At 35.5% G+C, this 15908-nt stretch overlaps 1 protein-coding gene across 4 annotated transcripts in view; it reads right to left on the bottom strand.

Annotated features, from left to right (window-relative positions):
- The window catches only part of COL24A1 (collagen type XXIV alpha 1 chain), a 313443-nt gene that overhangs the window by 266070 nt on the left and 31465 nt on the right, over window positions 1-15908 (bottom strand). For all 4 annotated transcript variants that reach the window (XM_031465514.2, XM_064493377.1, XM_064493376.1 and 1 more), the window contains 2 exons: window positions 12388-12441; window positions 9926-9979 (listed from right to left, as the gene is read on the bottom strand). In XM_031465514.2, coding sequence (XP_031321374.2) covers window positions 9926-9979; window positions 12388-12441 — 108 coding nt within the window. The remainder of the gene's footprint in view (window positions 1-9925; window positions 9980-12387; window positions 12442-15908) is intronic.

Genomic DNA, 15908 nt, shown 5'->3' with positions numbered 1-15908 from the left:
TACTGCTAGTTTATCTTCTTCATATACTAAACTCTGAAGTACCCCAAGACTCAGTCCTGAGCCATTTCTGTCTACACTGATTGCCCAGGTGACTTCACCAATTCCATAAGCTTTAAATTCTATATAAACTGGAATTTGATGACTCTGAAATGTACATTTTTAACTATGGTATCTCCCCTGAACCCTTTTCATACCTCCACTTGGATATTAAAATAGTCATCTCAAATTGAATATGATCAAAAAGGAACTCTTGGAAATTCTAGTTCAGGCAGTAGCAGACTAGCATGTATACAACTAATCCTCCTGCAGATTACAATTGTAAGCTCAAGACAAGATACATAAAACAACTATCTGAATGCATGGGAGAGCAATAGAAAACAGGACTAGAGAAGATTCAACTGTTGAAAGAAGAAACCACACTGATGTAACATACGTTCTTACAGCTTTTCTCCTAAAGACACTTTCCAGGTTACACAAAGTGGCAAGAATTCTAGCAGAAAACCATAAACATTTTGTCCAATGGTATCAGAGGACAGAGTATGAGGCTACCAGAATGACTGTAAATTGAGGGAGAAAATTGGAAGAAAAGAAGAAAAGAAAGGAAGAAAGGAAAGCAAGGAAGCAAGCCTCCCCCCGAACTTGAATATAGATTTTTTTCAATTCTTGGCTAATCCTGACTTGTGCTTTCATGAGATAGATTCCAAAAAGCTCAGCAGAAGGCAGTAACTGAAAGGCGGAAAGAACTGACCATAAATTTCAGCCTCTGGTCACTACAGGATAAATAGTTCAGTGTTCGAGCCACATCACTTTAGAGGAACATGGTAAATTGTTTGGTAAACACCTTTACACTGAAATTGAGGAAGGGCTATACTCTAGAAGCAAATACTATATTCTCAGACTAATAGACTTGCACTAACACTGAGCAAAACTGAATTAGATCTTTTAAAAAAAAGTTGAAAACTTTTAAAAAAAGTTTCCAAACCTGCATAATTTTAAGATGACGAGCCAGTTATTTACGTGCCTACAGAACAAAAGCAAGTCTCCAATGGATTTAAAAGAAAGATAACAGAAGCTAAAGATCCACATATTATCCAAAAATCCAGTATGTAATCAAATTTTTCTAGACATGCAAAGAAAAGGAAAATCTGATCTGAGGTTAAAAAAAAAGGGGGGGGGTCAATACAGACCCAACCCCAAGAAGACCTAGATGTTGGAATTAGTAATTGAGGATTTTATTAACTATTATAAATTTGTTTGAGGGCTTAAAGGAAAACATGATCACGATGAATGAACAGACAAATATCAGCAGACAGATGAAAACTATATAAAAAGAGCCAAGAAAAAACCTAGAACTGATAATACACTATCTGAAATAAAAAATTTACTGGAGGAGATTAACACTATATTGGAGAAGCCAGAAGTACAGGTTAGTGAAATTAAAGGCAGATCCATAGAAATTATCTAATCTGAAGAAGAGGAAAAAAATACATGTAAAAAATGAATAGAGATCTAGTGACCTGTGGGGCAATATTAAATGGCCTAACATACTTGTAAATGGAATCCCAGAAGGAGAGGAGAGAAATAATGGGACAGAAAGATTATTTGAAGAAATAATGACCAAAGATGTTCCAAATTTGTTTAAAAAAATTTTTTTTTTACAGATATAAAACATTTAGTGAAGCCCAGATAAGAAATATCTAAGGGAAACCACCTCTATATACATCATAGTAAAGGTGTTAAAAGCCAAAGAGAAAAACATCAAGAGCATCACATGAAAAACGACACATTTTATTGAGGGGAATAACAATGTGAATAATGACTAACTTCTCATCAGAAACAATAGAGGCCAAAAGATGAGAACAATAGACATCTTTAAAGTGCTGAAAGAAAAACATTCTCAAAGATTTTTATACTCTATTAATTTTTTTTTTTTTTTTTTTTACTATCCTTCAAAAACATGTAGACAAAATAAATTTCAAGTAAGGGAAAACATCACCAGGAGAACTGCACTCCAAGAAATATTGAAGGAATTTTTTCTAGCTAAAGAGAAGTGGCACTAGATAGACTTAGATCTACAGGAAGGAATAAAGAACTCTGGAAATAAAAATAAATGAGGAAATATGAGTAACTCCCTTGTTGTTTCTTCTCTTAATTTCCTTAAAACACTGATTACTTAGTACAGAAATTATTGCATTGTACTCTTGGGCTTATAATGAATAGGTATAAAATAAATGACAACAAAACATAAAGGATGGGGGGAGCAAGTAAACATAATCATAACAAGAGTCTTATATTTTACCTGAAGTGTTACCATATTAACTCTAAGCAAACTACAGTAAGTTATAATGCATATTGCAATCCCTAGAGCAATCACTAAAATCAATCAGAGATACAGCTGAAATGCCAATAGAGAAATTAAATGGAATAATAAACAATATTTAATTAACCCAAAAGAAGGTAGAAAAAAGGAATAAAGGAACAAAGAATATATGGGATAAATGGCAAAGAAATGACAGTGCAGAAGACTGAGATGCAATCATACCAAAATTACCCAAATGTAAATGGACTTAACACTCCAGTTAAAAATCAGAGATTATCAGCCTGGATAAACATGTAAAACCCAACTAGACAAAGACTCTAAGAGGTGCAACTTAAATATAGATAAGTGAGAAGAAGACATATATATACCAGGCAGACAATAAGCATAAAAAAGCTGATGTGGCTCTATCACTATCAAATTAGACTTTAAGAAGAGGAATATTACTAAAGATAAAGAGAGACATTTGATGATAAAAGGGTCTGTTCATCAGGAAGACATAACAATCCTTAAATACACATGCATCACACAAGAGCTGCAAAATACATGGAGCAGACACTAACCAAACACTCCCTAAATGCTAAATGAATAGACAAATCCAAAATCACAGCTGGATATTTCAAAACACTTTCCTCAATAATTAATGAAACAACTAGATATTTGACCACCACCACCAACCACCATAATCTATTTGACATTTATAGAAAATTACACCCAACAAATACCATATACATAATCTGTTTAAGTTCATGTGAATATTTATCAAGACAGATCACATGTTGTGCTATAAAATGCCTCAATAAATTTTAAAAGATTAAACTCCCATTGTGTGCTCTCTGACCACAATGGAACCAAATTAGAAACCACCAACAATAAGGTAACTAGGAAAGCTTGTAACTGATGGACATTAAACAAAACAATGTATTTCTAAATAACTCTTGAGTAAAGAAGAAAGCATGTATTTCAACTTGAATGATAATTAAAATGCAACATATCAAATTTTGGGTCACAGTTATATTAGTCCTTAGAGGGAAATTCACAGCTTTAAATAATTATATTAGAATAGAGCTAAAAATCAATGAAATATTCAACAGTCCACAGAAAAAAATTAACAAAGCCAAAAGTTGGTTCCCTGAAAACACTGATAAAACTCTTGATTTCCTCCCAGGCAAAAATAAAGCAAACAAATAAAAACCTGAAATCACGTTCCTCCTCATTTCAGTAGATGGTAACTCCCACCGTTCCAGCTGTTTAACTGCTTAAGCCTTAGATTACCTTTGACTCTTCTCCCTAATATATGTAACCTGTCAGCAATTATGTTGACTGTACCTCAAAATACATCTAGACTTCAACCACTTCACAACATCTCCACTGTTAGCACTCTGGTCCACGCCATCCTCACCCATGGCAAGAGCTGGGGTAGACCAGAGAAGTCATCTCCAAACTGGGACCCCTATTTCTGCCTTTTCCCTTCACCAATCCATTCTCTGTGACAGCCAGAACTATTCCCCCACAACATAAACTGCATGTCTTTTTCTACTTAGAACTCTCCAACGAATATCCAACACAGACTAAAATTCAACCAAAATCCTTACCTACAAATTTGACTTAATCTGGTTCCTGCTATCTCATCATCTATCTCCTACCACTTACTTACCTCTATGCCTCAAAGACTGCCAAGCAGCCCCCTGCCTCAAGGCCTTCGGACTTCCTCAGATTTTTTTTTTTTTTTTTATTGTTTCTCAACCTTTTCTTCATCAGGATTGCAAAAATGAGATTTTTAGTTCTAGCATTCTTTCTTCATTTGCTAGCTTTTCTGTAAAGAGAAACTTCCCTTCATCAGCTATTTGGTTGTCCTAAGGTACAATTCCATTAAAAAAAAAAAAAAAAAAAAAAGCAAGACAATTTCATAAAAAAAGTTGTATTCTTTCCCTTTGTTTTTCTTCTATTTACCATTTTTCAAAATAATGACATTGTGGTAAAATAAAAATATATATTTGGTCTTTGCCCCTAGTTTCTGGCACAGAGCTCCTAAAATCCTTGGAATTTCCTGAGTCACAGGCGTATCTTTTGTTATTCTTAACAAGTCCTTTTTGACCACATCTGAGTTTATGCTAATGAAATGACTGGAGAAGGGGAGCTAGATAGCTTCAGGACAGAAAGCAAACAAATGTTAGAGGGTAGGAATTTAGCCCCATTCCCTCCTCCACCTCTAGGAAGAGGAGGAAGTGGTAGAGACTGGGTTACAAAAACTCTTCAACAAGGATATTCCAAGAGCTCCCAGGCAGGTGAACACACTGATGTGCTGGGAAGATGATGCACCTGGAAAGGGCATGGAAGCTCTGGGCTTCCACTTTCCATATTTTGCCCTATGCATCTTTTCCATTTAGTTACTTCTGAGTTGCATTTTTTACAATAAGTTGGTAAACCTAATTCAAGTGTTTTCCTGAGTTCTGTGAGCTGTTCTAGCAAAATATCAAACTTGGGAAAGGAAGAGATTGTGGGAATCCCTGAACATGTAGTCAGCCAGGCAGAAGTGAGCAGCCTTGGCAACCCATCTTCTGCTGGCATCTCAAGTGTGGGGAGTCTTGTGGTACTGAGCCCTTAAATCTGCAGAATTTGACACTAACTTGGAGTGGTGTCAGAAATGAACTGAATTGAATATTCAGTTGGTGTCAGAGGATTTGACAATCTCATAGATGTAATTCCTTAGAATCCTCTACAGGTGATCAATGAGGGTTTGTCTGTTTTTAGCATCATTATAAAATGGATTTAGAGACAATATGATTCAATCCACTACAGTTATTATCTTTAATGATGCTCAAATTACACCAATCTTTGGCTAGTGAAAGCCTTTTCAAATTGGCCCCTGAATCCTTTTGATACAACCCTAACAGCCTTTGATAGCTAGAAGGAAGAATCTTTTAATCCATTTGTCATAGTTTAACCGTGAAACCACAAGCATAGAATCAAAGGAAAGGATATGATTTTGGCTGGTCCTTTATAAAAACATCCCTATGTTTTAGAATAATAGGAGCACCTCAGTCTTCAGCATTGTATCATTCTTTACATTTTCAGAACAATGGACTGAAAATTTTTCGTAGCACTTTGATTCAGTAAAAAAATTCTTAGAATGGGTCAGCATCTATACACAATGTATTTATTTAATTCACATGCAAAGAAAATGGGACTTTAAAAGAAATACATAATGGAGACATGGGAACATAGGGTCAAAACCAGGAATAGAATATAGCACTAAGTTATACTCTTTGGGATTTAATATTTAACATTATTAATAACATTTCACTTACTATTACTAACAGGACATTGTTATTGCAGCTTATCAGAGGTCTTCATTTAATTGGATTAAATTTGAAGGAATTATTGAACTTGACTAAAGCAATGTAAGCTGTGAATGTCTGTGGGAAGGGGTGCCTTTAAGAAGCATTTTTGGGAAAGGAACTACCTGGACACAGATTGCCCGGACTAGAATTAAACATTTAGAGTAGACTGAAAATCTAGACTCTGCACTCATTACTATGGCCAAAGAGCTGCTGAATAATTGATCATGTGTTTAATAGTAATAAAAATTTCCATTATGCTGCATATAAAGTTCATTAAATAAATAAATGTGATAAAATATGATAAACTGTGGACCTAGATGGCAATTTGGTGGCAAGAAGAAAGTCATTCTCTCTAGCAAATAATAGAATTTACTTTGTGTTTTTTTAGAAAGGCAATATTTCTACCATTAGTTTCCTGATTCCAGTTAATGATTTCAGCTAAAAGAGCTCAACAGTCTTTTTCTATTTTAAAGCACTTAGTCCTACTAATGCTGAAAAAATTGCTATATATCCACTAAATTTTTGTGTGGCATTCTGCTATTTTAACAATTTAACAACACAGTTCTGAGGGACTAGAGCACAGTTTCACTCTTCATGGGGTTTACAGGTTATTACCAGTATCCACAGGGTAAGCCGGAAGCTTGGAATGGACACATTTTGTTACTATTATTAAATGAATTCAGAAACTCTTTAAATTCCATTAGGTTGCCCCAAATGCCACCTTTCCCCCTTAAGATGCTGTTTTATAAATGAACGCCTCACTATGTCAGGAGAGACAAACTGCTGTAAGGGAAAGAGTGAAACAGATCCAATTCTGATACCAGTTACCTCTGTGTTACCTGCGTTAAGTACTTACCTCTCTGAGTATGTTTTCTTCTGCGCAAAGCAGAAGGTAATAAAGCCTACTTTGAATCATATTCTTAATTGAGACTGAATAAATGCCCTATGTAAAATAGTTGTCAGATATCAGATGCATAATCAGCTAGTTCTCTTTCCCTAACGATGCCAGTGCCTTGCTATTAATCTTAAATTGGCTTATTGGTTTAGTTTAACATTTACTGGGTGCCCAACACACGCTGGGCACTGGGCTAGTCACAGAGGTAAAGAAGAATAAGATTGGTCCCCGCATCTAAGTGACCAAGAATCTTTTTTCTTTTAAATTGAAATACTGTCAGTTATGATGTGTCAATTTCTGGTGTACACCACAATGTCTCAGTCATGCATATACATACATATATTCTTTTTCATTAAAAACTAACAAAGAATCTATTAAGGAAGACAAATTTGTATGTGAGAACTCATTTTGCCTGAACAGAGTTGAGAACTACCAAAGATCAGTTTACACTTTTTGTCCTTTATGATAAATACTAACTCAACTGTAAAAGCGTAACAAAATAAAATGGGTTAGTTTTTGCATTAATCTAGAGTATTTTAGCAAAATAAGCTTTATTCTCATAAACTTTAAGATAGTATAGAAATATGTTCTATTTATAAGACTATCTTAAGGTACTTTCATTCGTAAGAACCACAAGACTGTTTTTGCTTATTTAACAAATAATAAATATGGTATTTTCAGTAAAAGTTGCATTTCCAATTAGCCTAGTTACCTCATAAGCAGTTCTTTTTTTTTGGAAGAATTAATATTTTCTCAAGTGTCACCCATGCACGAGTATTCTACCAGGAGTGTTACGTGCTTCCCATCATTAACTCATGTAAGGGCTCTTTTAGTTCTAACGATTTCTATAAAGCACATTAATCCAAATATGCCTATATTAGGGTTCCATAATGCATTGCATTTTCCATTTCAGTTAAACCTTTCCAAACTTGCAGCTGCCTTGATTTGCTCTCTATCATAGGTTCAGGTAACCCCTTTTGAGAAGTGGAGATGACTTGTTGTGCAGGTGACAAGTTGACCTTATACAATTTTCCTAAAGGTCAATAATTCTATATTATTCTTGCTAAACAATAACTGAAAAAAGAAAAATGCTGAAACTGTCTTTATATTCTAAAACCCCTTAATTTACATGTAATCTTTGTTCACTGAAGGAAAATAAATCCTGTGATTACATGTCAGAATGTATTGTTCAAGAGCATGAAATCTGCCTTTTTATTGCACTGTCTTGAATAAATGTAAGGACTATAAAGTATAATCCTTGAATGTTCTATTAATCTTGATTACTTTAAAGTGCATGTTAAATTTCTACGAAAATTGGTTTCGACAAACCATACACTATAAGATTTAGTTGATGCATTTAAGACATAGAGGTAATTTTTAACACCTGTCACAATCTAATGTCCTCCACAAACATGTGCAGTTAAAACAAATCATGGTCAGTTTTGGCTGTTTTGAACATGGTTATCAAATTATTAAACATGAATTAAAGCCTAATAACAGATCCATACGATTACATTCCCAAGAGGTTTAATTAGTTGCTAGCAAATTAAAAGTAGAGTTTTTGAATTCTCTCATATATGGGTTCACAAAAATATATCATTGGTAAATAGCTATAGTCAAAATTAGTATTATATTTATCAGTGTGGAATATAAAGAAAAATCATGAGATTCAAATTTTCATCTCTCCTAGATCATTTTACCTAGACACATTCATACTAGTCAACACTGAAAAATAAAAAATCCTGTTTTTAATCTTGGGACAATGATAATTTTTGATACAAAGTTTGTCATTTTCTCAAGTATTTTCTCCTGAATAAGAATACGCATTTTAAGACGTCAGTTCAAGGAAAGGCTTTTCACTCTCTGCATCTCCGTTTCTCCTCACCCTTTCCTCCATGCCTTTCACTTGTTTTGTGTAGCTGTTTCCTACTGGCTGAGGCCGGGGAAGGGGAGGACAGCACAAGCCTGGTGGAAACTCCCCCTCTGTCCTGTCTTCCTTCCTGCTGTGGAAGTGAGGCTGTCAGCAGGACGGTGAGCCCCCCAGAACTTCAGCTCTGTGGAGAACCTGGAGCTGGCCCTTCATAGCTTTAACCTTTCCCTAGTCTAAACATCCTTTAAGTCCCCAGACAAAAGCATGAAGGGCTGGGCTATCACAGGTTTAAAAATGAACTTCTAATTTCTTTAGAAGTCACTTGTCTCTTCTCGCTGTGTTATACATCTAGATTTTATTTAAAAGCCTTTTTCCTCTCTGAGCCTTTTTTTTTTAACTCAGAAATATGTTGACAGCGATAAGAAAGTTAGAGAAATTCAGATTTAAATGATCTGCTGTCATTACTACTTATCAATAATAATGAGACTACTTATGACATGTTAGCACTAGTAACCCTTCAAGCTTTGCTCACATTTATTGAGCCTGCACCCCAGCCCTGTGAAGACATACTATGATCTTCCCTGTTTGGGAGAAGAAGCGAAGCTAAAAGTAGCTAAGCAAGTACTTGGCTTCTTGTCATACACATCAAGGGGGCTAGGACTTGAACCCAAGTCACTTAGCCTCCAAAACACCTGTGTTCTTGACCTCTGTCCTTTCTTAATCCATATGATTACATCTATATGATTACTTCTGAGTGGGGTAATTAATACTCTGAGTGGTTATTTTTATTATTATTAATGACCCTGAGATATTCATGATGTTACTGGCAACCAAAACTCTAATGCTTATCTGTGTATGTGCGTGTGTATGTATATAAATTCAATTATCTTTCCACTTCCGTACCTCCTCTCAAGGTAACCAGCCTGGTAGATATTCTTCCATTCTTCTTTTCTATATTCATACTACTATCTACCCACAATTATCGATCATGCTCCTCCCATACAGCGCTAGGTACGCTCATATATATACACATACACACACACAGGCTTTCAGATTAGTTGTTTTTATAAAAATATGATCCTATAAGCATTATCCTCACAGATCCTTTTTCAAGGGAAAATACTAGGGAAGCGTGGAACCGGGAAATACACAGAGGAAATAAAATATCACTTATTCATGTATCAAAATGGCCCTGAGTTAAGGAAAATCATTCAAATCACAATCTGTGTATTTCAGAGGTTTCTGTATATTGCCATCATTTTGTGACAATAAAGACTTTGGAATACCAAAGCAGGCAGGTGGTTGACATCGCCACTATCTATATAAACCCAAGTGAGATGGGCTCTCAGAGGGACCTGGCTCTCGGCCAGGCTACGATAATCTTCTTGAAGAATCATGCTCTGGAGAGATCCTCAGTATCCTAAGGCAGGCTTTAAAAGTTAAAGACCTTCCTTAAAAATGTCAGGAAAATCATGTGATACTCACTAGTAATCACTCACCTTTGGACCTGGTAATCCAGGTAACCCAGGATTTCCATGTGGCCCTGGGATGCCCTACAAATGGTAAAAGAGTCAGATCATTCTTAGAAGAGATCGAGATACAAATAACAGTGTTTATTATAACATTCAAGTAAATATTATATAACATAATTCATTAGAATGAATATATTATTTTACCAAGGTCTTTAACTTTTCCGAGATCTTGGATATTTCAGTCTTGGAAAAGACATTAATTATAGAGCAGAACTGTGGTTTTCGTTTTTCACTTCAAAACACCACCTTGAGGTGTTGTTGTTCACGTCCCTTCTTAACCACCCCTATGTCCAGTCACATTGCTTAGCACTACTTCTAAAAGCTGTGCAGACTAAGAAGCCTAAAAATAAAGTGCAATTGTTTACTCTCCTCTCTGCATGTGGTAATCCTTTCTGCACTTGGGTTTTTAATTATGCTGCGATAGATGCCTTAAAGACTTAACATCATTTAACCTTGCCCCCCTTTACCTGTTCAAATCATTCCTCAAGCGTCAGCAGAGATCCTATCTCATTGTTAAATCCTGGCTACACCAGCATGAAGTGATTTCTCTTTCCTACTAACTTCCACAGAACTTGCTGCATGTAAAATTCACTTGCAATTAATTGCCTTGGGACATTTCTTATACTGTTCTGTTATTTAAATATTTCATTGCTACTTTAATTTCCTTATGACATGTGCTATAAAGTTCCAGGATTATAAATTCTTTGAAAAGACAGTTTTTTAAAATATTATCAGTATCATACTTAGCACATAATGGCCTCTCAATGAGTCTTTGTTAATTTGAATTTAATAATTGCTTCTATTTACTGAATACATACTATGTGCAAGTAATGCTTTTTCTAAAATTACTAATCTTTGTAACAATCCTGCACATTGGTTATTTACTCGCATTTATAAATGAGGAAACTTAGGTTCACACAACCAACAAGTAGAACTAAGAGTCATCTCCAGAAAGCCTTCCAGGTTTCCAGGCCTCCTAAACCCATTTGGGTTTGGTTCCCACCCCTGTACTCTTCAGCTATACGTTTATCTTAACACATAAACAGTTAATAATTCTCTATTTATCTGTCTTTTCAATTCTGAATTAGTAAAGAATTGTGTTTCAGAGAGGAGAGGGGTGCCAGCAATGCAAACATTGAAAGGCTATCTAGCAAGATTAAAACACAGGGGAAAAAAAATGAGATTTCATGACATCCCATTTCTGTAGCCTTCAAAAATAAATATTAATAAATTAGCTGGAAAAATTTATAATGATTAACAAATGAGTTTCGACATCGATGTAGGGGCAATGGGCATAAAGTATTATTTCACAGTGCTCAGTAGTGCAAGAGTGAGCAAGGATATTAATTTCAGGAAAAATTAGTATCAGTCAAAGGGATTTAAAAAAAAAAGATAAGTTTCTGGTTGTTGCCAATTAAGATGAAATCTAGGGAGAGAAAAAGGACATACTATGGGAGAAGAGGGCATTAGCAGTGGAGAGGGGGTGGAATCAGTGCAAAGATGAATGAACTCAGTCCCTCAGAAAAGTAGGATCCAGGGTCTCCGGACAGAGAGGCAGGGGGACAAATGATTTCCTGGCTAAAGGAGAGCAGGCAAGGTTCAGAAGACACTCTGGGAAGAATGTGCCAGGTCATTAAGTTTACAGAAAGGAAAGAAATGGTAAACAGCTAGAGCCCAGCAAGCATTCATCTTCTGCCTCATATGGACAAGAACTTGATGTAAAAATGGACAATGGAAAGTAATATTTCAGGGCAATTTTTCATTCTACCATTTGTATGATAAATAAAAATCAAGATAGAAAGACAGTGAATTATCTATTGTATTTACGTTTGTCTTTATAACCATCACAATTCTTTTTCCAGTGCTTTGAAGAATTTCTGCTAGTAAAAGTCCACATTTATTTTTTAGGTCTGAAAGGAACTAATTCTAACACCACGATAAATCTTACTGTTGGAACTGTGTAATGTGGGGAATACTGCTTATCCTTCAGGCAGCTTTTTTCCTCAGGACAATGATTTTGCTAGTTTATAGCTCCAATATTTTCCACTATGTAATCCAGGAATGCACTATTTTAAGGCAGCCCACTCTTCTTCATTTCCCAAAGCAAATGAACCCCACTTTGGACTATCAACCACAGATGAGGTCACTTTATAACTGAGAATAATATTACAAGTAGCACCAGATCAGCCACTGATCTACAAATCTGATCATCTTTCTTGAGCATGTTCACAGAGAATGCTTTGGCTGGGGGTTCATACTCAAACTAGTGACATGTATTCCTAAGTTTTTTTGAATTGGCAAAAGGTAGGGCTAAGTTTGAAGGTCCAGGCAGGTTTCCAAAGGAAGCACAAACTGTACAATACTAGGGAACACACACCGGAAAGTGACCAATGCTAACAGCAAGGGAGAAACGGCGCTCATCTACTCACCCGTGGGCCCCTCCTTCCTGATGGACCCGGGATACCTGGTGGGCCAGGAGGACCCTTGGAAAACAAATGCCAAGATGTTAGGCATGGTGACAGACACAGCTTTTCCCCCAAGTCTATTAAGAGCCTCACTCCAGGGCTCTTTTTTCAGTCCTCTGTTGCCAGCTGATGATGATTTTAAAATAACATGAAGCCCCTCACCCTAATCAGCAGGGGTGAGAGCTGAAGCCCAAGCGTCCTCTTTAATCTGGCCAGAAATGGCAGCAGGAAGGTTTATGACTTACGGTTACGGCCACTGTATCTGGTTTTTACAGCGACCATAACTAGTAGTTTTGTGGGTAAGTTTTTTTTTGTTTTTTTACCTAAATTTACTTTTACTACTGAAGGAGGAATTCAATTTAGGGTTTGGAGTCCAACAACTACAGGTTTTTTCAAACACACTGCAATAGAAGACTTGTCTTGAAAAATTAAAGCACTGACCATGTTCTGTTCTTTAGGAGACTTATACCAAGGATCTGTGTAATGTGTTAAACTGTTATAATGAGACCCTTCTAGTATGTTCAGTAATAAATCTGCCTTACACAAGGTGCGGCATACCAGGGGGTCACTAACAGAGCTAAATGCTTTGTAAAAACAAAATATGAAAGCAAAAACTGATCAATTTTTAAAGCATTCTGAGTTCTTTAAATGTAACTGATGAAATACATCAAATAAGAAATAGGAAACTACTACTTTGCTGCCTCGTATTACACCTTATGTCATCTTTTTCACTTTATCAACTGTGGAAGAATAAATGTTGATTTAGGATATGGTTAATATATATTCAATCATTCATTTAATTGTTACTGAACATTCTGCTGACATGGCATTATTCTCAGTTTCTTCAGAGCCTACTCCTAGTCCATTTTACAAACATTCATTCGTTTCTGCAGTACAAACAGTACAAGCTTTGAAGTTAGACACATCAAGGTCAAGATGATTAGCCCTACTGTTAACAAGGAGCATGACCCCAACGAGCCTCATTTACATACAGCATCTCTCGTTTTGAAACATCATCCTTTATCTACACTACAGTCATTTTGCAGTTTTCTAATGCTCTTTATATATTTCAGACTGTACATTTTCCTTTTCTTTTTTCCTTCTCCTATCCACTAACTTAATAAAAACCTTTCCTGTATTTCCTAATACTGAGAAAAGTAATATTTCTATTCAACACCAAACTGAGGGCATTCTTCCTCCTGAGCCACTCATGCATTTTGATAGCTATTATTACATCACTAGCTTCCATTAAAATTTGACTTTCACTTATTAAAAAAACTTGAAATTCTTTTCAGATTAGTTTCGGTTCTGCTGTTATCATCAGAACTTTACAGCTGCTGATTTAAAGCTCTCAAAAATAAGAACTAAGAAAAGAAAACTAAATGCAAAATTAAAACAAAATAGTTTGGTTTGTTGCCCTACCACATGACTTTGTGGCAAAAGAAAACAGTACTCCATTGACATTGAAAAAGCAGTTACCATTAGAGTTCATGTTAGATACTGGGGGGAAACATACACTTTATGCTGTGATTAAAATATTTGAATTGTTTTTATAAGCAATAAATAAAAATAAGTTTTAACTTGCCTTCACAATTTTGTATTTCCAAATCTTTGTGAATTGACTACTAATAGACATTTTCTAGAAACCAGAGGAGGAAAGTAATTTTATATGGCATGACGAGAAAAAATTATTTTCTATAAATAAAAGTAAATACTAGGAAGGGCATTTAACTGTCATGTTATAGGTTATTAAGAGAAAGTATACTTCAATTAAAAGAGCAATGGTATGGCAATAATCCAAACTAGAGTCAAATCATGCTTCAGTCATTTACCAGCTGAGCAACCTTAGCCATGTCAATTACTTTTTCTAAGCCTTAGTTTTCTCACCTTTAAACTACTGATGATAAAAATTTACTTTTCAGGGTTATTGTGAGCATTAAAGATGTTACATATAAAATACCTGTAACTATGATACACAGCAGTAAACTATAACCAGGAAACTTAACCAGTAAACTATAGAGCAGTTTTTTTTTTAAAAGGTATGCATGGGCACAAGCACTCAATGTTAGCATAATGTTATTACTAGAGTAATATTATTACTAGGGTAATATGATTATTACTAGGGTAATATATGTATATTAAGACAAATGTATTCAGTAGACCAACAGTTCTAAGAGATAATAATGTCTGGTCAGCTAATCTTGGAAGTCCTGCATCTACAATTCCCTTTACAATTCATTCATTCCCTCACTCAACAAACTTTAGTAAGCATCAACTCTCCAGGAGTTGACAATGAGATAAAAAGACACACGTTAACAAACAAACACATAATATACATTTTTATTAGTGACATGAAGGGAAAGAATGGTCAATGGAGAGAGATCAACAAAGCGTACCTAGTTTATACTGCGGTATCAGAGAAAGCTTCTCTGAGGAAGGGCTAAGTGAGACCTAAAAAATGAAGAGGAGTTAAGAAAAAGGAGAAAATAAAATTCCAGAAAATAAGAATAAAATGAATGAGGGCATGAGTAAAACGAAAGAAATAAAAATATAGTCTTTTTACGGAGCTAAAAGAAAGCCAGTAGTGGCGATAAGGAAAAGTGGAACACAATGGGGTTGCAGATGTACCAGGGGCCAGAGGACACGTGACTGCAAGGGTCATGATAAAGAGCTTTTAGTTTATTCTAAGTGTGTTATTCTTCCGTCACTGACGAGTTTAAGCAGATAAGTGACATGATCTAATTTTTTTAAAAAAGGCTCACTGGAGAATTTATGTAAAAGATGGCAGAATGAGAACATTTTAAGACCACCCTTCTTCCCTCAAAACCCACCGAAAACAAAAAAACACCAAAAGAAGAAGAAATCATCTCTGATGAAACAAGGAAAGGACCACAACCACAAACCACAAAATATGAAGATTATCTTCCAAATACTGAGAAACTTTGGAGTAAGGAAAGATGCTGAGAGATGACCAGAAACAAAAACAAGCAAAAAACCTCAGACCTCAAACTTAGGACAGGCTACAGATATCTAAAAGTTATTAGTCCAGAAAGTTCATTCCAGCAATCCTTTATTGATAATGGTCATGTTTAAGGGAATAGGAAAGACACAGGAGATAAAATTCATGACCCTGTACAGACCCAGTTCAAACAACCAAGAGTTTAAGTCAGGTAGAAGTGAAGAGGGAAAACCCATCATTTTTACGAACTACAACAAATCTCCTAACCTCAGGAGATTTCTGGTGATGAGAGGAGGTAAAAGACAAGAGCATAAATCTTATCACTTCTCAGAGTGATATAAAAGGCTTCATGACAAACTGCAAGTGAAAATGAGAGATGTGTTTCTGGGCAGAGGACAAAATCAATGTGGAAAGACAGTGTGTAAGGCAGCAACTTAAATCTGATGCTGTGCACCACTCCACCTTGCTTCCCTCTGCCTCTCCCCATACTATTCTAAAACGAATAGTGGCCCAGACAGCGTCGTCA

The sequence above is a fragment of the Camelus dromedarius genome, chromosome 14, assembly GCF_036321535.1.
Source record: "Camelus dromedarius isolate mCamDro1 chromosome 14, mCamDro1.pat, whole genome shotgun sequence".
Taxonomy (NCBI): Eukaryota; Metazoa; Chordata; class Mammalia; order Artiodactyla; family Camelidae; genus Camelus; species Camelus dromedarius.
The sequence above is the reverse complement of the archived record's forward strand: the minus strand, read 5'-3'. Positions and strand labels throughout refer to the sequence as shown.